Here is a 21,944-nt window from a genome sequence, read left to right as displayed (position 1 = left end):
CTGATACTAGATCCATGGTAGGACAAATGGCCTGCTTGCATATTCAATCAAATCTGAATCATAAATAGTAATAACTATGGTATGCTTATATAAAAGTATAAAAACTTGTTTTGCTGAGTTGGTGACAGAGATGTGTCCTAACCTATATTCTAGTTCTGAAACACTTGGGAGGCTCTTTTTAATCTTTTACAAGTTATTAATCCAGCTATGTATTTTGTAGCTTGTTTGTAAAGCATCCTGTATCCCTCTAAGGAGTGTTCTGAGTAGAAAGGATTCTAATTTAATGTCTAAGATATCGCATGCAACAAGCTTTAGTTGTTTATATGTTTGCTTTAAGTGGAAAAGGACCAATTGAAAATATTCTGTGATATTAAACCATAACAGTATTTTAGAAACAAATTGAAGTATTTTTTGATGCCATGTTAGGAGTAGGAGTTTCAGGGCTAATTTTTTGTAATACTCCATTTACTAGTTATTAGCATGTTAGTGGAAGATGGCAAGTTCATCATTCCAGATCTTAGTGGTTAGGATATGATATTACAAAACAGTAAATTTCAGCTATGTTGAAAAGAGCAGTCCCAACTGCTTGGCAGAATTACCAATGTAATTTGACCTGATTTAAGTAAAGGACAGAATTATGAGATGAATATTTTAACAAGATAGTGGCATATCATACTGTCCATGTTTTTTTAATTAGGATATTTCTTTGAAAATATGCATTTTAAAGAAGGAAAAAAATATGTGTATCTGTGCATGTTAATGCATGTGCATATACTAATATATCTAGAATATTTCACATTCTTATAAAGGCAACATTGTATAATGGAAGATAGTGTGATATTAGGACATAGCTGAAAAATTGCTAGTTATGGAGTGCCTGAATCTGCCATTTACTACTAATGTCAGTCCTTCCTGGGCCTCATTTTGTAAAATTAGGTCATTAGACTAAGGGATCTTTAAGGTATCTTTCCAATTTTAATATATTCTCAAGAAGAGAAAAATAATTTTCTGATTTTTAAAAAATCTCTTCCTTCCTGCCTCCCTACAACCATGTCAGCTAAAAGAACATTTGCCAACCTTTGATTTTGTACTTTCCTAATTTATTGGGATCTGAAAATCATGTTAAAAGGCATTGGATCAGCCTTAATGTGATTTCTTTTTCATTAAATTCTTAGGGGGGGAAGTAGCTTATGGGTTTTTAGAGGTACTTCCAATTTGTGAGAAAAAAATGGTGTGGGGTATGAATGCAGTGGGCATTTGTATGTGGAATCCAAGTGCCATCCTTTTTATTTTTATTGCTTTAGACTCTGAAAACTGGACTGACAATGGTTGGGAAAGTGGTTACCCAGCTGACTGGTACACTGCCTTCGGGTGTAACTGAGGAGGACGTTGCCATCCACAGCAATACTCGTCGAAGTCCTCTGGTCCCAGGAATTATCACAGTTATTGACACGGAGACAGTTGGAGAAGGACAGGTAAGAGGATCTGGTGCATGTGGCAAGTAGAAACTAATTTTTTTTTTTCTGGATTTCTGCTTCTTGCAGGGATTGCCTTGCTTTTATCTTGCTTCATCACAATAGGGAGTGTCTTTGTGTCTGCCAGGTCAGCAGCATCTGCATGTTTGCTCTGCTGCCTGTGTTGGTGAAGCGTCATTGAGGATCCAGCTGAGCCAACATGTATACAGCCCTTAATGCTCATTTACATGACATTTTGACAACATCGAGTGTGAACTGTCAGTTGTGCTTTCCTCACACTTGCTCAGCATTGACACTGATTTATGCTGACTAGTGATGGTGTTGCTCTGATTACAGTTTTTAATGCAGACTGTAGCAACAAACTCTAACTAGGATTTAGAATCTTGGTGAACTGTTTGATATGGTGTAGTGAAGGAATAATTAGGAATCCATTGTAACTTGAGTGAGCTGGAATATAAATTTGAGTGGACAAGGGTGGTGCTGAGCATGTTGAAAACAGCTATAAATCCTATTTCTGGTAATCCATTTGCTTTAGGAAGAAAAAAAAAGAAACCTTCTAAATGAATTTATAAGCCTTCTATCTTAACCTCACATTTAGAATTTTCTAGAAGAAAGATGAGTAAAAAGTTTCAGTGATTCAAATATTATAACTTGACTTTTTGGCCTTGGAATTGGCCCTTTATTAATTTGTCTTTATTTTACAAATATTTTCTGCTGTTTACTTGTTGTAAAAGTTAAAGCACAAAAGTTCTTCAAAAATGTGCTGGAAATTGAGTTTACTTATATAAATATAAACATAATAAAAGCAGAAAAGGAATTTAAAATTTCAGAATCAGTGGCATGACTTTTAAGTTCTGTTTTATTTTAGAAATTATTGCAGTATAAATCCATTTATTTTCAAACTGTACTAATATTGAGCTAGATGAGTTTAGGGACCTGAGATATTTTCTTCCTTTCCAGAATTTATGACAGTATGTTTTATTTTCTTACTAAAGACAAAAATGAAAAATTAGGAGTTTTGTAGGATTACATGAAGCCCTTCTTTACATTTTCCTTTGTAATGTCTAACTGGATAGTGATTTTAACTTCATATTTGAAATGAGATAAATAATTGTTTCTAAGGCAGAGATTTTTTTAAAGCACAAAAAATCAAGAGCAAGCATCATAATGTGGTTTATCTATTTATGTTTATTTGGTTCTCTGTTAGAGACAATCATTGATTTTGCACATGTAATATATCCATGTGATGAATAATCCCAACCATTGTTAGAAAGTTAAAAGGTTTAATTCCCTTCAATCCCCCAAATATCATAGGGTAAACACTGGGATTCAAGATAGTCATTATTTAAAAATAATATTACCCCAAAAATAAATTTTTGTGACTTCAGTTTGCAGTATACTTTCTGAAGTCATGGCAATTGAAAATCTTTAAAGTTTAAGCTTGATTTTATTTCCTTTTTCATTTTGCAAGAAAGAGACTGATTAAACATGAATGTAATAAATGGGATTTTTCAGCACAACAAAAAATGTTTCCATATCAATATTTTAATTGAGTATTTCTAAAATAATTATGCAAGGAAGGAAAGAGGAAAAAATTTCATTTTCATCAGTTTGTGAATGTTTGTGTTAAAATGTAATATAAAATTAGCTCAATTATGTGAAATAACAACTCAACATTGATGGAATTAAAATTGTTTTAGCTTTGTGCCATGCATATGCTCATTTCCTTCTTCAGAAAATACCATTTAGAAAATATCAGAGGCTTTAAAGTATTAGCCCCAAATATCAAATGTTCCTTGGGAAAATATGCTGTTAGTATATTGTGGTAGACATCTTGGTGAAATATGGCATATGGCAGCTGCTTAGGAGTGAGTTTTTGCATTAACAAACAGTGGCTTTGAAAAAGTTTGAACTGAAGTGTAGTAAAAAGAGAAAAGTCTTTAGAATTCTGAGCCAGTGGATCTGGCTGTCATATTTTATTTTAAAACAGAATAAAAATAATTTTCCCGAAGTCCAAGTAACTTTGTGGTAAACCAAAATATGTTAACAAGGCTCATGTGCTTGTTTAAACTTCCTTTTAATGAAGTGTTAGCAAACTTTTCAGTTTGCCTTAATGGCTATTTATTTAGACCTGTTAATTAGCTGAAATGGATAGAAATAAACCTATACAGATGTTCCCCTTTTAAAAATTGGAATTAAATACATAAACTTTAAGTGGTTTGTGAGTTTTAAAGAAAAAATATTTGCTTTTGACCTTTGATTCTTGATTCTTAATTAATTCATCACTAGGCCACCCACATTTAGTTTCTAGTAATGATCCTCAACACTCGGCAGTTTTGTGACTACAAATAAGTCTGTTAAACATCTAACATTTGTTGACAGAGAAAGGGGGCCATTTAAAAGTATAATATTCTTTCTTTAATGTTTTTGATGAAACATAAAGGTGAGAATGGCATATTAATTAAGAGCTCTCATATATTATCTGGAATATAGAAAAAGAGAAGAAAATAGAAAAAGAATTAACTGTGTCCAAGCATAGCATTTTGTACTCTTTGAATTTTCAAATGTGATTGAATTTTCCTCTGTTCCTTATTAACTTTTTATTACATTAAAAAGGAATTTTCTGGAGTTTGGTAGAGGAGGTAGAGTTTTGAGAGGAATGAAAGGAAGGAAGAACTATAGACCTCTGCCATCTCAAAAAATCATTTCCATTTGGTTGGAAATTGATTACAATTGAGCCAAATAAAAATTCTTATTAAGAAGTAGGAATCATAGCAATATTAGCTTTTCAGATGCCAAAAGCTAAATAATATTCAACACCAATAAATTATTTCATGTAATTATCATTTAGAAAAAAGATAGTATCTTTTTAGCCATGGTTAATGGTTAATGATACATGTTCTAAAATATTGCATTTTTTTTCATTCTATTGCCATACATTTTTGGAAATATTTGGGTAAAATTTAATTTATTATCTACATGTATTACAGAATAATTCTTTGTTTAAAAAAAAGCAACAGGATTCCCTCAGAGCATAATTTTGTCTGCCTTTCTTTTATTGAAGGGAATCTGTTTTTTGTCAAGAAGACATTTTTGTCTCAGATAAATAGTTCAGTCTGAGCGCAAGGCTGTTTTGAGTTTATGCTGGATTCTATTAAAAGGAGTGCAGTAGTTAATGTTGTAGATTTATCACTTTTAGCCCCTTTCCACTGATGTTTGACCTTAGCTATAATGTTTTTTTCTTCCTCATACATCTTGGGAACTGAAGCTGACAATGCATTGGTTTTTGCTGTTTAAATCCATCAAGTCTATAATAAAGATATTTTCATGTTTACAGTAAAGAGGTATAAAATCTGATCCGTCATCTTTCTGATGCTAATCTGATTTGTTTGATTTAATGATGACGTGATCCTTCTTTAGTAACTGCATTAAGGACAAAAGCAATTTGAATTTGTACCCATTTTTATTCATGTTACTTTCATGTTTTATATAAAAGCATTTCTAGACCTGGGTAAGTTAAATGGTATAACTTGCCATTAAGGATTGTTATAATTGTTCTTCTAATTGCTTTTGACTACTGGTCAACAGTCTTGATCACTCTCAAAATGAAGAAAAATATATTTTTGGAGAATAAAAAAATGTAAGCTGCCCTTTACTCAGAAAATAAATGCTGGTTTTGATAACAAATTTAATGATTTCCTAGGTGTTTTGTCAGTCTCTCTGTTCAGATGACAAAGACTGGCTTATCCATCTTGTATCAATTATGGTGTTCTGTTGAACTTTTAATACAGTCAAGTTGACAATGCTTGCTCATTGGTTCAGTGTGCTCAGTTAAGTGGTGAGTAGACTGGTCTTTTGGAAAATTATATTTTGTTGTCTGGTGGTGCTGACATCCTGGCATTTCAAACAGGAAGAGAAGTGATTCTGTGGACCCTCCTCAAAAGAGCTTGTTGTTATGATATAGAATCGCTTCTCTTTAGTGATTTTGAAATCTATTGAGAGGATATTGGAAAAGCATTCCCTTCCTGTATGATGACACATTGGCCTGCAGAAAACCTAAGCTCATCTGTATTTTTACCTTCTGGCTTAGTTTTTAATTCATTCTGACATGAAATATAGTGTCAAGATTACAGTGTTAGAAAGAGAAGAAAATAAAAATCTAGCACAAGGACTACCAATTCACCAGCTTTTTATTTTATTTTATTTAAAATGGTTTTTTATTTAATAGTTTTTATTTATCAGACATATGCATGGGCAATTTTACAACATTGACAATTGCCAAACACTCCGCTCCAATTTTTCTCCTCCTTCCCCCACTCCCCCAGATGGCAGGTTGACCAATACATGTTAAATATGTTAAAGTATAAATTAAATACAATATATATGTATATATGTCCAAACAGTTGTTTTGCTGTACAAAAAGAATCAGGGAATCAATCAGGGAGCCTAGTAGACAGAAGCGAAGCTAGAGAACATTTCAGGCATAGTGGATAGCTGGTAAAAAGGCAGATATTCAGGAGATGGAGGGTATTCTGACAGCAGTATCAAGAGGGCAAATATTACTGCATTGTCAAGTATGTGGATGGTATTAAATATAAGAAAAAACAGAAATATAGATTATTGAGTGCCTTAAATGCCAAACAGAGCATTTTATATTTAAATCCTGGAGCAAATGGACTTTCTTTCATAGGGGGCTATATGATCTGAACTGTACTTTAGGAAAATCACTTTGGCAACTGATTGGAGGATTAATTGAAGCGAGGAAAGACTAGATACGGTGATACCCAACCAGAAAACTATTGGTGTGAAATGAAAAGGGCCTGTATTATACTAATATGTAGGTCAGTTGAAAGAAGAGGGCATAAGAGCCATTCCCTAATTGATAAATGATCAAAAGATATGAATATGCTGTGTTTAGAGGAAGAAATTAAGATGTCAATAACTAATTGAAAAATATTTTATCACTAATAATTGGAGAAATGTAAATTAAAATAATTTTGAGATACCACTTCATACTCACCAGATTTGCTAAATTGAAAAAAATGAAAAATGACACACATAAAGGGTTGTGAAAAAACAACCCTTTTATTGCATTATTGATAGAATCTTAGCCTGATCTATAAAGCAATTTGAACTAAACCCCAAAAGTTATTAAGTTCTTTATACCTTTTAACTCAGTTATACTACCACTTTGTCCATGTTCTGAAAGAGATAAAAAATTTTTTAAAATTTTTTAAAAAGACTTTTATAACTAGCTACACCCAGCGAAAGAACTCTGGGAATTGACTATGAGCCACTACATAGAATTCTCATGGTATACTGTTTCAAGTCTGATTCTTTTTGTATAGCAAAATAACTGTTTGGACATGTATACATATATTGTATTTAACTTATACTTTAATATATTTATATATTTCTTCAGACTTTCATAGCACTAAGATGGAATGCATTTAATAAATCCTTTTTAATTACTGATATATATATATCAGCATATGTATATATATATATATATATAGCAGCTATTTTTTGTGATATATATGTATGTGATATTTATATGTCATATACATATATATCACATATATATATATATATATATATCAGTTTTTTTTTGTGTGTGTGTGTGATAAAGGACTAGAAACAGAGAGTGGGCTTCCATTAGGGAATGGCGGGAGAAGTTATGGTATATGAAGGTAATATATGCCATTGTGATGTAAGAAAGGGGATGGCTTCAAAAGACTTGGGAAAGCTTAAATGAATTGATGTGTAGTAAAGAGAGGAGAACTGAGAGCAATTTATACAAAAAACAGTATTGTAAATATATAAAATACTAGCAATTCTTATCAGCAAAATGATCTACTATCTCATTAGTAGAGAACTCATGATGAAATACACTGTCCACCTTGAGACAGAAAATGGGTATCTTCACAGAGTAGATTGAAGAATCGACTTCTTTCTCTTTCTCGATGTGAAAATTTGCTTTGTATGATAATACATATTTGTTACAAGTTTTTTTTCTCATTAGGTAAGAAGTGGGGAACAAGGGGAGAGTGTGAGAAAATTCAGACCTGAAAATAAAATAAAACAAAAAAAAAAAAAAAAAAAAAAGGAAAAAAAGAATAAACATATGAGAAATGTGTGAAGTGACTAAACTTGGTACTAGATTTATTATGCATAGTTACTTCCAAGAAAAGAGCTGAGGAATGAATTGTAAAGGAAACCTCAGATGTCAGATTTATATTTGTTGTTTAGTCATTTCAGTTGTATTTCTTTGTGATTCTATTTAGGATTTTCTTGGCAAAGATTCTGAAGTGATTTGCCGTTTCCTTCTGCAGCTTAGTTTACAGATAAAGAAACTTAAGGTAAACAGGGTAAAGTGACTTGTTTAGGATCACACAGCTAATAAATGTCTAACTAAAACCATATTTTAACTTAGATCCTCCTGATTCCAGGGCCAGCATGCTATTCACTATACTACTTGGCTGTTCATTGGATTAAATTTAGCTGCTGGTAATTTTTTGTTATTGGATCATAACTTGTTAGAGTTTCACTGGTCTTTAAGTAATGATTGTCCTCCTAGAATTTGTGGGTGAGGAAAAAAAGACCCTACAAATGGAAAGAATTTTTCCAAGATGATGCATCTACTTAGTAATATAGCTGGGACTAAGATCCAGGTTTGCAGGCTACCAGATTCTTTCCACTTGAGCTGTCATTCCTGCATTTCATCATATGTTTTTGAAGACATGATTGGTACATTTTTTTCTTAAAATTTTATATATATGTGTGTACATATATGTGCATAGATGTTTATTTTTAAATTTTTTCTCCTTTTTAGTGATATTACTTTTATTTCTCAACAGATTTTTCTTCCTTTCTTTCCCAAAAAGCTCTGCCTTGTAATAAAGAAACCAAGCAGTGCAATAAAAGTAGCCTACATGTCGCCTGAGTCTGATTCAGTCTTCCTTGCCCATAGGTATCATACTGAGAAAATGTACTTCTATTAGGTTCTAAGTGCTAAGTTATGGCTTTGAGACAAGTTGAACTGGCTTTATCCAATGTGGTTGAGTCACTCAAAAACCCTTGGAAATATCAGTTTTTTCTACAAAAGAGGCACCCACAGCAGTCCTTCATCAAGGAGACAGTGTGATTGAGTGGGTGAACCTCCCAGCACAACCAGAACAAAGCCTTACTCCTTACCCAGTGCTTGTGACTAGAATTTTATTGAAGGCTATTAAGAGAGGAGTACAATTATCTGGGATAAGTCCTGAAAAATATATAAATTCTATACTAACGCACAAATTAATGTATGCTGTGAGACCATTCCATAATGGCAAATTTTATTGGCAAGAGCTCCAAATTTTGCACATGGTCTCCATTAAAGATAACTCGGCTACCACATAATTTGGTGATGGATTTTTGAAGAAAAGGTTTCTAAGGTTCCTCTTAAAGGACCAACAATCTTTACAGATGCCTCCAAAGAAAATATTTGTGCTGTATACTCTCATGATTTAACCTAAAGAGAGTAGTCAGAACTCCTTTTCAGTCCACTCAGCAGAATGAATTATTTGCTATCATGCTAGAGCTTACTTATTATCCAGGAGACGTAAATATAATTACTGATTCAGCCTATTCAGTAGATGTGGTACAAAGAATTGCCACAGCCCAAATAAAACTTGCAGCCTCTAATATTTATCAGCTCTTTAAGGAACTTCAAGAGCAAGTGAGAAAGCATCCAGGCAAGATTTATATCTTGCATGTCCACTCACATAGCAGACTTCCAGGTCCTATTTTTGATGGAAATTCAAAGGCAGATAGCCTTTTAACTATGTTAGCCAGTACTCCTTTATTTCAGGAAGCCCAAGAATCTCATTCTAAATATCATCAAGCTGCTCGAGCTTTACGTTTACAATTTGGAATAACAAGAGAGGAAGCTAGGAGCATAGTAAAAAGCTGTACAACTTGCCTTTCTTTCCACACTCCTACACTCCCTCCAGGGAAGAATCCTCGTGGTTTGAGACCCAATGAAATCTGGCAAATGAATGTGACCCACTATAAATCTTTTGGCCATCTTTTATCCACGTGGTGGTAGATACCTTTTCAGGATTCACTTCTGCAGTGCCAACAGCAAAAGAGACAGCCCGAGTGGTCACTGAATTCCTTATCCAAGCATTTGCAATTATGGATGTGCCACAAGAAATAAAAACAGATAATGGACCTGCTTATACTTCTAAACATTTTGCGCACTTTTGTGCACAATATAAGATTTTACACACCACTGACATACCTTTTAATCCTCAAGGGCAGGCAATAGTAGAGAGAAGAAACAGAGATATTAAGACACTCCTCCAAAAACAAAAGAAAGGGAGAGCCACAGGTAACCCTAGAGAACTTCTAAATTTAGATCTCTATACCATTAATTTTTAAATTTTTGACAAAGATGCACTGGTTCTGGCAGACAGGTTTTATAACCCACCAGAAGGGCAGTGTCCAGTACGAGCAATTCCACTATCTTTAGATAATCCCCAGGTGATGTGGAGAGACCCAGAAAGTGGTGAATGGAAGGGACCAGATAGGTTAACTGTTTGGGGGAAGAGGGTTTGCTTGTATTTCTTCAGATGGAGAAGGAATCAGATGGGTGCCAACAAGTCGTATTTGCCTTGTCCCTCAGACAGAGATAGAAAAAGAGAAAGACCTCAAAACAAAGGAGAAAATCTAAGAAACATCTGACACTGAAAGAGCATGGCTGATAAGAAGACTGTTAAAGAACTTTAAAAACTTACAGGAATTATTGGATTTTTGGCACATGAACTAATGGACAATGGACTTATGGATATGTATAAATTCTCAATTTATGATTATTTGATCTTGTTATTTTTTATATCACTTCTAGCATGTGTTATGTTACTATGTGTTTATGTAATTTATATAATTATGTGAAAAACCTCCCATATTGATGGATTTATGTTTCAGGGTCATGACCACCCTATGTTCTAAATCAAAAGAAAGGGGGAGATGTTAGGTTCTTACTAAGTGCTTAGTTGGTACTTAACGAGAAATTCTCCAGCTCAGAATTTACACCTTTAGTTCAAACCTTTAAGGGAGTTTTCACCTTGAAGGAATACTTTAAAGAAGCAAGTTCATTGGTTGAAGGAGTTCCCACAAGCCCATTCTCTGGGAGGATAAAAAGAGGCAACATTGAGTCTGAAGAACAGTTTAGACTGGGAGATTCAGTTTGGATGGCAATCTGGAAGGAGAGAGTCTGGATTGAGTCAAAGAGAAGTTATCCCATCGATTTGCAAGTCCAGCAATCCCACACTTTTGGAGGGGAATGCTCCAGAAGCCTCCCAAGAAACCTGCTCACAGAGAAAAGGATTCATAGAGAAAAGAAATCTCCTCCCAGAGAAGGATTACAATTGAGAGACGACAGACATGTTTCCAAACATGTGTAGGATCTATAATTTCAGCTTGTCTATAATGTAGTTTCCTAGTTTTTTAGTTGCCTGATGCACTTCGAAATTTCGCAGCTTGTAGAATCCAAATCCAGTTCTCTGTACTAGTAATTCATATTTTGAAATTGTATTGTATGTGTATGCATACAATACCTTCAAATTCTGATTTTTGAAAAACATTTTTTGGTTGTTGCATACATTAGATCTAGATTCTGCCCTCTTCTATTTTTAAAGTATAGAGCATATTTTTTCATCATTGGATAAGTTGGATTTCAGTGAAAGTTTCTCTGAAAATCATTAGTTTTGTTTCAAGCAATTATGAGTAGGAGGAAGAAGTTCATTTCCAGTTCACAATTTAGTAACTCCATTAAAGGAGAATGCCTTCATAGTCCCTCCTTTGGGGTCCCCCACTGCAGGCATTAATAAACCATTTATTTATTAAGCTAGCCAATCTATAGATTGATGGTTTGTAGTTCCTCTCAGTAAACAAAGATGACAAAGGAGACTCTGAAACACCTTAAATCATGACTATTCCTTCTGATAGTGAACTATCCTGACAAATGAAATTTGACCCTGATTGGTGAATATTTAGTGAGGAGGAAGGCTAGAAAATTCTTCAGTTCCTCCTCTTGAGAACATGACTTGATCATGAAACTTGGCAGCCTCTAGCAATCTGTGCAGGGGAAACCATTTCCATCTGGACTTTCCTGGCTAGTTTTCTCTTTCATTGCCTGGGTTATCATAAACTCCAATGAAGGGGTTAAGGACAGGAGTTCCTTCTCCCAGGGAAAGAAGGATTCACCTAAACTGGAAGCTAGTTATAACCTAAAAAGAAATCACGTTTCCCAGTTGATTGGGGATCTTGCCCAAATACCTTGAGCAAAGCTGTAATCCTTCTGATATTCTTTAAAAGGAGAGAGACTTCTCTGTCTTTTTAGAAAGAAGGAAATTCAAATTATTATTAATAATTAAACAGTACAGCATTAAATTTAATTTATCTATACCTATTTCCTGCCAAACTACTTTCTAGTTTTCCCAGCAGATTTTGCAAGATAGCAAGTTCTTGTCCCCAAAGCTTGGATTATTTTAGTCCTTTACTACTGTGTATTGTATACCTAATCTATTCTGCTGATCCAGCATTATATTTCTTAACCAGTACCATCTTGTTTTTATGATTGCCATTTTGTAATACAGTTTGAGGTCTGGTACAACTAATAGGAAATCTTCCTTCGCTTTTTAAAAAAATTAATTCCCCTGTTATTCTTGACCTTTTGTCACTGTTCTTTTTTGAATAAGACTATTAAATAGCCTCATTTTAACTCAGTGAGAATTAAGGATTATGAATTATGCAATTAAGAATTATGCAGGTCCAAATGATTTTGTAACCAAATATAAAAATCAGTAACAAATTCTTAATGGAAGCATTTTATAGAATGAGAGAGTGACTTAGAGAATCTGAAAGCTTTTTCTTTTTTTTTTTTTTTTTATCTTGTGTCCTTCCTGCAACTTTTTAGTGTATTATATTCTAAAGTGATGATTTTTACATTAATCTAAAAAGATAGAGTAGTGCTTAGCTTCTTATGAAATAAATGTTTTGTTATGAATATCAAGTCCAGGTGGTATCATTGTTACTATTTTCAAAGTCGCAGAAAGCTTTTGTCTTTTCAGGGTACACTCAGATGTGAGTAATATTTTCAGATCAGTCCAGAAGGTGCTTTTCATTTGAAGTTTATGGCTAAAGTACCAGACTATTGGTATTTCTTTCAGTACCTAGAAATGTATGTCTAAAGTGGAGTAGATTCCCTTACTTTATTGTCTTTCTAATAGAATAAGATAGATTTCAGTTCTTCCAATGCATAAAATTTCTGGATACCTTCAGCATCTTTAAAGAAATAAATTAAATCTTCATTATGGTAAATTTGTTTAGTAAGATATACTTCAATATGACCACTTACATTAAGCAAGCATCTTTGCTTCTATAATATATCTGTGTGGGCAAATATAGTGGTTGTATGTTTGAATAAAAATTGTCTTTTTTGATATAGTTATGTGACTTTTCTCTCCCCTTGCATACAAAGAAAAAATTGAAACAGCCCTTCACTCATAGATATATGATGGTAGCTATTCTTGATTAGTGGTATCCATGCAAAAAGATGTCTGTTTTAAAAAAATTTCTCATATGAATTAAGGTATTAGATTGTGATGGGATAGAAATAAGAATTAATCATATGCTATAATGATGACCTATAAGTACTTAAGTCACTGTTCAAGGAGTCATAATGCATCATTGCTAATAATTAGCCTTGTTAAGTATGTGTGTGTCTGAATTGGTAGAAAATGGATATTGAATGAAGTTTTCAGTTATTTTGTTCATTATTTTTAGAACATCACTATATAGGTTTGTTAGCATTTATTAAGTACTTATTTTGTGAAAAAAATAGAACAAGGTGCTTTGAGGAATTTCAAAGAAATATAGTACTAGTTGAATGTGTTAGATTTATTAGAAGCAGAGGGTAATATGAAAATTAATCCATTAATTGCCTCTTCAAAACAAACTCAAATTGAGAATGTCATACAATGATTTCAGGTAAAACAAAAAAGATGCTGCAGAGAGAGAATAAGCATAGGGAAAGTGAAAAAAAATTCAATTTTCCAAATGACATGAGGGTTTACTTAGAGAATTCTAGAGATTCAATTTAAAATTTCTTTGAAACAACTTCTTACTTTAGCAGAATTGCAGAATATAAAATAAACTCACAGATTTTTACAATATCAGTGAAATCCAGCAGGAAGACATAGAAAGAAAAACTATTTAAAAATTCTCCTGAATTGCAAATATTTGGGATTACATCTAAGAAGAGACAATTATTTGAATGATTTACAAAACATATATATATCTTCTGCTGCTGCTCCTTCTGCATCCATTGCGAAGTTGGTTGCTATACCTCAATGATCATAGATATGTTTTCTCTAATGTCATATATGTAGCAAAAAGAACAAAAGAAAGAAGAATTCGTATTTATATTCTGGGATTTAAAAAAAGCATGACATAATACATGGTATTTCTAAAGATGCAATTAAAAGGAAATTTATACTTATTGAACCCAAGTGGCTAATAATTGAATTGTAATATCAAGGATCATTCAACATTCCCAGAGAAATCAGGAGGCAATGTATCAATTTCATATAAAGGAAGATCTTTATATAATAACAGTGAAGTGCCATTTCATTTGTAGCTCAGTTGGCTAAAAAGTTAAATTTTTATATTCTGTCATATTCTCCCTGGAAACATAAAGGAGATGTTAACTTAACACCTATGAGTGTCTTTAGACTCTTTCCTCCTGGTGATTTTGGTAGAACCTATAGAATGCTCTTACATCATATTTTCACCAAAATAAATTGCATTATATGCATCCCTTAGAGAACTAAGGTGACTATGATAGTCATTGTTTAGGGAACTGCAGAGGATAAACTAATTCTTGAAAGTTTATTCAGTGGTTAGATTTTAAATTTAATTCATTATTATAGTTTGATTATGAGTTCTTTGAGAGCAGAGATTGTTTCCTTTTGTATCCTTTAAACGTTACCTGTAATATGATAGGCACTTAATAAATATTTGTTGATTTTACTTGATTTTAATTGTACTTGATTGCAGTTTCCTGTTCTTATGTGTGCATATACTTCTGCTCCCTTTCATAAGCCTATTATCTTGATATGACATATATGTATACAGTGCTAATATAGTTAAATGACAGTACTACCCAAATTAAGCTAATTTATTATGTGCTATTCCAATCAAATTACTTAATAATTTATTGTAATATTCTTTTCTAAAATATAATGTTCTCTAGGAGCAGGTTTCTTGGGGGTTTCTGGAGGCAGCCTTCATTTCAGTTCAGTATAATCACCCTGAATGCAGCCAGAAGTTAAAGTCCAAATCCTTTATTGTTTCCTTTTAAGTCTTGTCTCCTTCCTGGGGCCTGGTTAGCTTTCTTTGAGGCTTATCTCTCTCCTTGGTTCCTAGAGCTCCTGCCTCTAGCTTCCTCCGAATGAGCTTCTAGTGGTCTTCTTCCTTGGCTCTGAGAGCTTCTCCTTATATTCCCCACACTGAGTATACACCAATCATTATATCACTAGGAAACCATTATTTGTTGTAGGATTAAATCAATGGTAAACTAGATTTAATCATTGTCTCCTCAATTCCACTTAGTACCTTGTTTCAAGTTCTGGCCCATAACATCTCCTTGTAGGATTAAATCAATGATACCGAACCATGCTAAATTAGATAATTATTGTCTCTATCAATTCCTTTTAAGAATCCTAACAATTTATAGTTTATAGAGCTTCATAAAAATAATAAAATTCATGTCAAGCAATAAACATTCAAGAATCTCAAGGAAAATAACAAACAAAAAATTTGCAAGAGTACTAGCTAAACAAAATCTCAAATTTTATTACAAAGTGATAATCCTCAAAAATATTTTATAATCATAAAAAATAGAAAAAAATAGCCAAAATGGCTACGTATATGCACAAGGTCCAGTATAAAATCTATATAGAAATATAGTTTTGATAAGCCAAAGACACCAACTATTGGGCAAAGTCCTAAGGAGAAAAAAGTCCTGAGAGCAATTCAGTTTAGCCCAATTTCACACAAGATATTTAGCACAATAAGCTCTAAGTAGATACATGATATAGATATAAAATTTTTATTATATAGAAATTAGGACAGCAGGTAAGGATATATCTTTTACAGCTATGGAGAAAAGAAGACTTTTTTTTTTTTTTAACATAGTACTTTATTTTTTCCCAAATACATGTAAAGACAATTTTTTATGTTAATTTATTTTTTTCCATTAAAGTCATGTTGTGAAAGAAAACATAGATCTCTCCCACATCCCTAAAACAAGCCCCCCCACACACACACAAAAAAAAAAACCTGCAAGAAAAATAAAGTTTAAAAAACGTATGTTCCTATATCCAGGCACATTCAGTTCTTTCTCTGGGTATGAATAGCATTTTTCATCATAAGTCCTTCAGAATAGTCTTGGATCATTGTATTGCTGAGAAGAGGTAAGTCTGTCAAAGTTGATCATCTCACAATGTTGCTGTTGCTGAACTATGGATAGTTAGAAAAAGAAAGAAGACTTCTATATAATAATCAGTGTTCTATGCAATTGTTATTCATTGGTGTTGACTACAAAACTAAGGAAAGAACTTACAACAATTCAGTAGCTTGCATGAAAGGAATGTCAGGAAAGATTCCAAGAAACAGATGGCTCACATCATTTATTCTTTGAGCTGCAGTATGACTATGCCCATAGACTATGGTTGGAAGTTTGAAGGAATCATGATTTAAACCCCATTTTAAATGAGTTTTAGATAATGTTTTACCAGTGGATTAATTTCTTATGATGGTTAATATTTTAGTGGTAGAAAAAAAAAGGAATATAGGAAAGCTACCTCTGCTTTTGAGTGACTGTGTCTATCTATCCATGTCTCTCTGCAAATTGTTTATCTGCTTCAAACATGACTAAAAAAGAATGACATCCCTCCCAAATCTTCCTATATTCTTAACTTGCGGTACAATCTTCCCAGTCATCCAGACTTTTAACTCCTCTGTTACACTTATTCCACACATCTAATCTGTTGCCAAATTTTGTTTTTATCTTCACGATGATGTAAATTGAAATCTTTTGTAAACTGAGATCTTTGGGGGGCAAATAATGGGGTGAACCCTGAAACTTCTCCCCAAAAGATCTCAGTTTACATCAATAATATCATTACTCTGTCTCTTTTGGAATCCCATAGCTGAGACTTTAGTGCAAGCCCTCAAGACCTTCCTTGTACCTAAGACTACTACAGTATAATACAGGTATGCTTCTCATTGATCTCAAAACTCTTTCTCTTCATTCCATTTTCTATTTAGTTGTTGAAATGATTTCCCTAAAATACAGATTTGACCATATCGTTCTCTCCTCCCCACTCCCTCAAGTACTGCTCCTTATTATTACCTGTAAAATCAAATATATAATTTTTTGCATAGCATTTAAAATGAAGCCTCTTTATACTTTTTAAATTTTCTTATATCTGATTATCTGCCTTCTCCTGTTCCTTGCATATTATGCATTACCTCTCTACTTCCTACTGCGCTATGGCTAATGTAGAGAGAGAAAGAAAACTATTCTGTATAGTAAATGGTGTTCTGAACCCTACTATATTGTTTATTCATTGGTGTTAATTACAGAACTGAGGAAATAACTTTTTTTAATTTTTTTTATAACTTTTTATTAAAGAGATATATTCATGGGTAATTTTTCCAACATTGACCCTTGTAAAACCTTTTGTTCCAACTTTTCTCTTCCACCTCCTCTCCCAGATGGCAGGTTGACCAATACATGTTAAATATGTTAAAGTATAAGTTAAATACAATATATGTATACATGTCCAAACAGTTGTTTTGCTGTACAAAAAGAATCAGACTTTGAAATAGTGTATAATTAGCTTGTGAAGGAAATAAAAAATGCAGGTGGACAAAAATAGAGGGATTGGGAATTCTATGTAGTGGCTCATACTCATCTCCCAGAGTTCTTTCGCTGGGTGTAACTGGTTCAGTTCATTATTGCTCTATGGGAACTGATTTGGTTCATCTCGTTGTTGGAGAGAGCCTCGTCCATCAGAATTGATCATCGTATAGTATTGTTGAAGTATATAATGATCTTCTGGTTCTGCTCATTTCACTCAGCATCAATTCCTGTAAGTTCTCCAGGCCTTTCTGAAATCATCCTGCTGGTCATTTCTTACAGAACAATAATATTCCATAACATGAGGAAAGAACATTTTAACAATTCAGTAGTTTGTTACTGGTCTCTTTCACTTTTCACTGTTCTCTTGAATGTTTTTTGTTTTTACTTCTGCTGCTTAGACTCTTTTATTTCTTTTACGACAGAGGCAAATTTTCATCTTTTGTATGAAAGCTTGATTGACTTGATGTGCTTTAAAAATGCTCATTGATGCAGTTGATGTAGTCCAGCCCCAAATTTTTTTTTGGCTGAGGCAGTTGGGTTAAGTGACTTGCCCAGGGTCACACAGCTAAGAAGTATTAAGTGTGTAAAGCCAGATTTGAACTCAGGTCCTCCTGACTTCAAGGCTGGTGCTCAATCCACTGAGCCATCTAGCTGCCCCCTAACCCCATTTTTTTTAAGATAAGGAAAATCAGTCTAATAGAAGTAATGTGATTTGTACAAAGTGACTCTTCTACTGCTAACATAGAGAAATATGGATACTGATAATAGTAGGTGATTGTCGCCATGAAAGTTTATGAATTCACTAAGGAATTATAAGAGAAGAGGATAGGATTTAGAAAGGTATCCATAGTCAAGAAATGAATGTTGATCCATCAAAGTTCTTTATCACACAAACCAAAGTAGAAAGTATTTTCAAATGTAAAATGCTACTGAGAAGTAAATGATTTGAATTAAAAAAAGACCACTGGATCTGCCACAGAGGACATCATTAGTCACATTTGAGAGAGAAATTTCAATTAGTTGTGGATAAATGGGGATGTTAGCATCTCCAATGTACTGCTACAAAGATTTTAGCCCTATTGTATTACCACTCCTTCATTTTACAGTTGAGGTCCTGAGAATTTAAATGATTTTGCTTAGCTCACAGAGGAAGTAAATAATGATACTAAGATTGGTACCCAGTTCTTATGACTCCAAAGCCAGTGTACTTCTTGTTACAACACTCTGCCTCTCCTCCAGGCAAGGCAGAGCAATGCAGTCATTGGGATTCTCTGGCCCTCAATTTGCTCATCTTTAAAATGTTGATGACAGCACTTCTGTTATAGAATTGTAATGGAACAAAGTATATAAAATCTTTTATGAACCTTAAAGTGCTATGTAATTGTTAATTTTTATCAAGATCATTATTATTTTTTTTTAGATTTAGAGCTGAAATGGATGTCAAAGAGGAAGATAAAGTTTTTTTTTTCCCTATTATAAAAATATATTTAAAACCAAAAGCTAACATGGTAATACAATAGATACTTTCCCAGAAAAATAAGACAAAAGCAAGAATGCCCCTTTTTCTTACTATTTGCCATAGGTTTAGAAATGTTAGCAAAGAGCGAAATATGAAGATAAAACTAAAGACATAAAGATAGTCAAAGAAAAGATAAAGTTATCTCCCCCCCCCCTTTTTTTTTTTTTTTTTTTTTTTTTTTTTTTTTTTTGCTAATGACAGTATAGTTTACTTTTTAAAAAAAAATCCTAGGAAATCAACAACAAAAAAAATGATTGAAATAGGAGCTTTAGCAAAGTTATACTCTACAAAATAAATTTACAGAAAACAATCACCACCGCTACCACATTTCTCTATAATAACAAATTCAGTTGTCCTGATCTATATCTTGCTATTATGCTGATGACTCCAGAGGAGAGAGTGAGGCTGATGACTTTGTATAGCTCTTCCTCACTTTAAATCCAATTCATTGTGAGTCAGGTCATCACCTTCCCAATGTCATGATCCTCTTTGAGAACAAAGGACAAACAACAATAATAACAAATAAATCTAAGACACATAATGCAAAGGAATATATTATTCAAAATAATTACATATATAGTGTTATTTGGGAGTCCTTTTACCAAAGCACACTCAGTATTTATATAAATTTAATTACAAAATGATCCTTAAAGAAAAAAATCAGTTGAGGGAATATTTTGTGCAATTGAGTGGGCCATTTTAATACAATAACAATCACAATACCACCAAAGCTAATTCACACATTTAATGCAGTTCCAATTTAAGAACCAATCAAGACACACTATGGAACTCAATAAAATAATAACAAGTCATTGGGAGGTTCAAAAGATCTGGAATATTAAGAGAAGTAATAAAAATGTTAGGAATAAATAGGGAATAACACTTTGAAACCTTAAAATATATTATAAAGCACTTGTCATTAAAAATATTTGGTATGGGTTAAACAACTGCCCCCCTAGAAACTACAGATTCCACAAGGGGGAATTTGAAATAATGGAGCTTTGTAACCCCGTGTTTTGTAAAATGAAAGTATAAATTACTCAGGAAAGAAATCCTTATGTGATTCTAAGAAATTCTAAGAAAATTGTTAATGTGGGCTATCAGAAATTATATCAGTATTCTACATTGATATTCTCAAATTTAACCGTATTGATGAGGAGTAAACTGAGGTCTAAACTGAGATGGGTCAGTTCCTTTTCTCTCTCTCCTTCCTTCCCCAAAGTAACCAAGGGTGGGTTCGGCAGCAAAGGAATTTGCTACTTAATGCTGTATGGAAACATAGTCTTTATTGATTAGAATGGAAACACCGGAGAGCCGGTGGGCAAAATGGCTGCATGGTACAAGGCCAATTTTGCAAAGAATGGATTTTTGAGGACTCTGTTTTATACAAGAGCACAATCATTCAGATGCAGTGATGTCGGGAGGTTCTGGAGAGTGATGTAAATAAGATAAGGATTCTCTTGTTAATCTTTTAGGGACAGACAGAAGTCTCTTCCCAAAAAGGAATTTCCTGATGGCATTTGGTCTATCTGAGCAGATTAGAATGGGGGCTGTAAAACCCCAGCCAGCTCAGATAGCCCAAACTAGTTTGACCAGATGTTGTATCAAAAGTCCAAATCCCAAAGGAAGTTGGAGATCAAACAAGGAATATCAAGGGGCTACTGCCCTCAACAGTATGAGTATGCATCCCAAATATTATAGAATATTGATTATTTTCAGATCATTTATGGGATAGAGGTGGAGAATGCTATTTATATATATGTAGGGCATGACCAAAATATGGATTTTTTTTTCTTTGTTAACAAGGAGTGATTTTGAGGAAGGTATTTAGAAGAATTGGTAATATGAAACTATTTTTTAAATTTTTAAAAGATATTTAAGTACAATTTTTAACATTTATATTTTAAAATTTTAAATTGCAAAATCTTTCCCTTTCTTCTTCCCCTTTCACCTCTTTGAGAAGGCAAACATTTTGATGTACAATACAGGTGCAGTTACACAAAACATATTTCCCTATTATATTATGAAAGAAAATCTAGCCATTATTTGCTATTGCTTTATTTATTTTTTGTGAAGAACACTTACTCCCAAGTTAGTTTAAAAGTTAAAGTTTTTAAAAATATTATAATCAGCATTTAGACTTCATTAATTCTTTTTGTGTAGATAGATAGCATTTTTCATCACAAACCCCAGAAATCAAAGAATGTGGAAAGGGACCTATTTGTATTGAAATATTGGTAGCAATTCTTTTTGTTTGTTTGCTTGTTTTTGCTAAAGGGTTAAGTGACTTGCCCAGGGTCACACAGCCAGGAAGTAATAAATGTCTGAGGTCGATTTGAACTTAGGACCTATCTACTGTATCAACTAGTTGCCCCTGTAGTAATTCTTTTTGTGTTTCCCCCAAATTAGACACTAATGGAGTGTCCTTCTATTGTGGCAGGATTGTGTCCTTCTACATGTTATATAAATATGTAATGGAACATAATTATGCCATAAGTAAATGATGAAATTATTTTCAGGAACTTTGTACCTACTCAGATCTCTCTATTAGAGAAGAGCAAAGTTAAGTTGCTAGTCAATCCCTCAATCTATAGACATTAATTAAACACTTACTATGCTTTAGGTGTAGTGCTAAGTGAGTGGAAGTAGGTGAACCATTATGACATTAACAGGGGCAGCTGGATGGTGCAGTGGTTAGAGCACCAGCCCTAAAGTTAGGAGGACCTGAGTTCAAATTTGGTCTCAAATGCTTAACATTTTCTGTCTATGTGACCCTGGGCAAATTACTTAATCCTCAATTGCCTCAGCACGCACACACACACACACACACACACACACACACACACACACACAAAACCCAACAACAAACAAACAAAAAACCAAATAAACAAACAAAAAACTAAGGAAACATTAACATTCTTTGAAATATGTTAGAACGCTAGTCAGTGCAATGATATGTCAGAAGTCTATAGGACTG

General features: G+C 33.2%; 1 protein-coding gene across 16 annotated transcripts in view; it reads left to right on the top strand.

The window, feature by feature from the left end:
- Window positions 1-21,944, top strand: part of BCAS3 (BCAS3 microtubule associated cell migration factor) — a 784,754-nt gene that overhangs the window by 241,724 nt on the left and 521,086 nt on the right. For all 16 annotated transcript variants that reach the window (XM_074262034.1, XM_074262038.1, XM_074262041.1 and 13 more), the window contains exon 12: window positions 1,305-1,475. In XM_074262034.1, coding sequence (XP_074118135.1) covers window positions 1,305-1,475 — 171 coding nt within the window. The remainder of the gene's footprint in view (window positions 1-1,304; window positions 1,476-21,944) is intronic.

The sequence above is a fragment of the Sminthopsis crassicaudata genome, chromosome 4 (assembly GCF_048593235.1).
Source record: "Sminthopsis crassicaudata isolate SCR6 chromosome 4, ASM4859323v1, whole genome shotgun sequence".
NCBI classification, from domain to species: Eukaryota; Metazoa; Chordata; class Mammalia; order Dasyuromorphia; family Dasyuridae; genus Sminthopsis; species Sminthopsis crassicaudata.
Note: the sequence above shows the minus strand (reverse complement) of the source record. Positions and strands in the feature narration are given on the sequence as shown.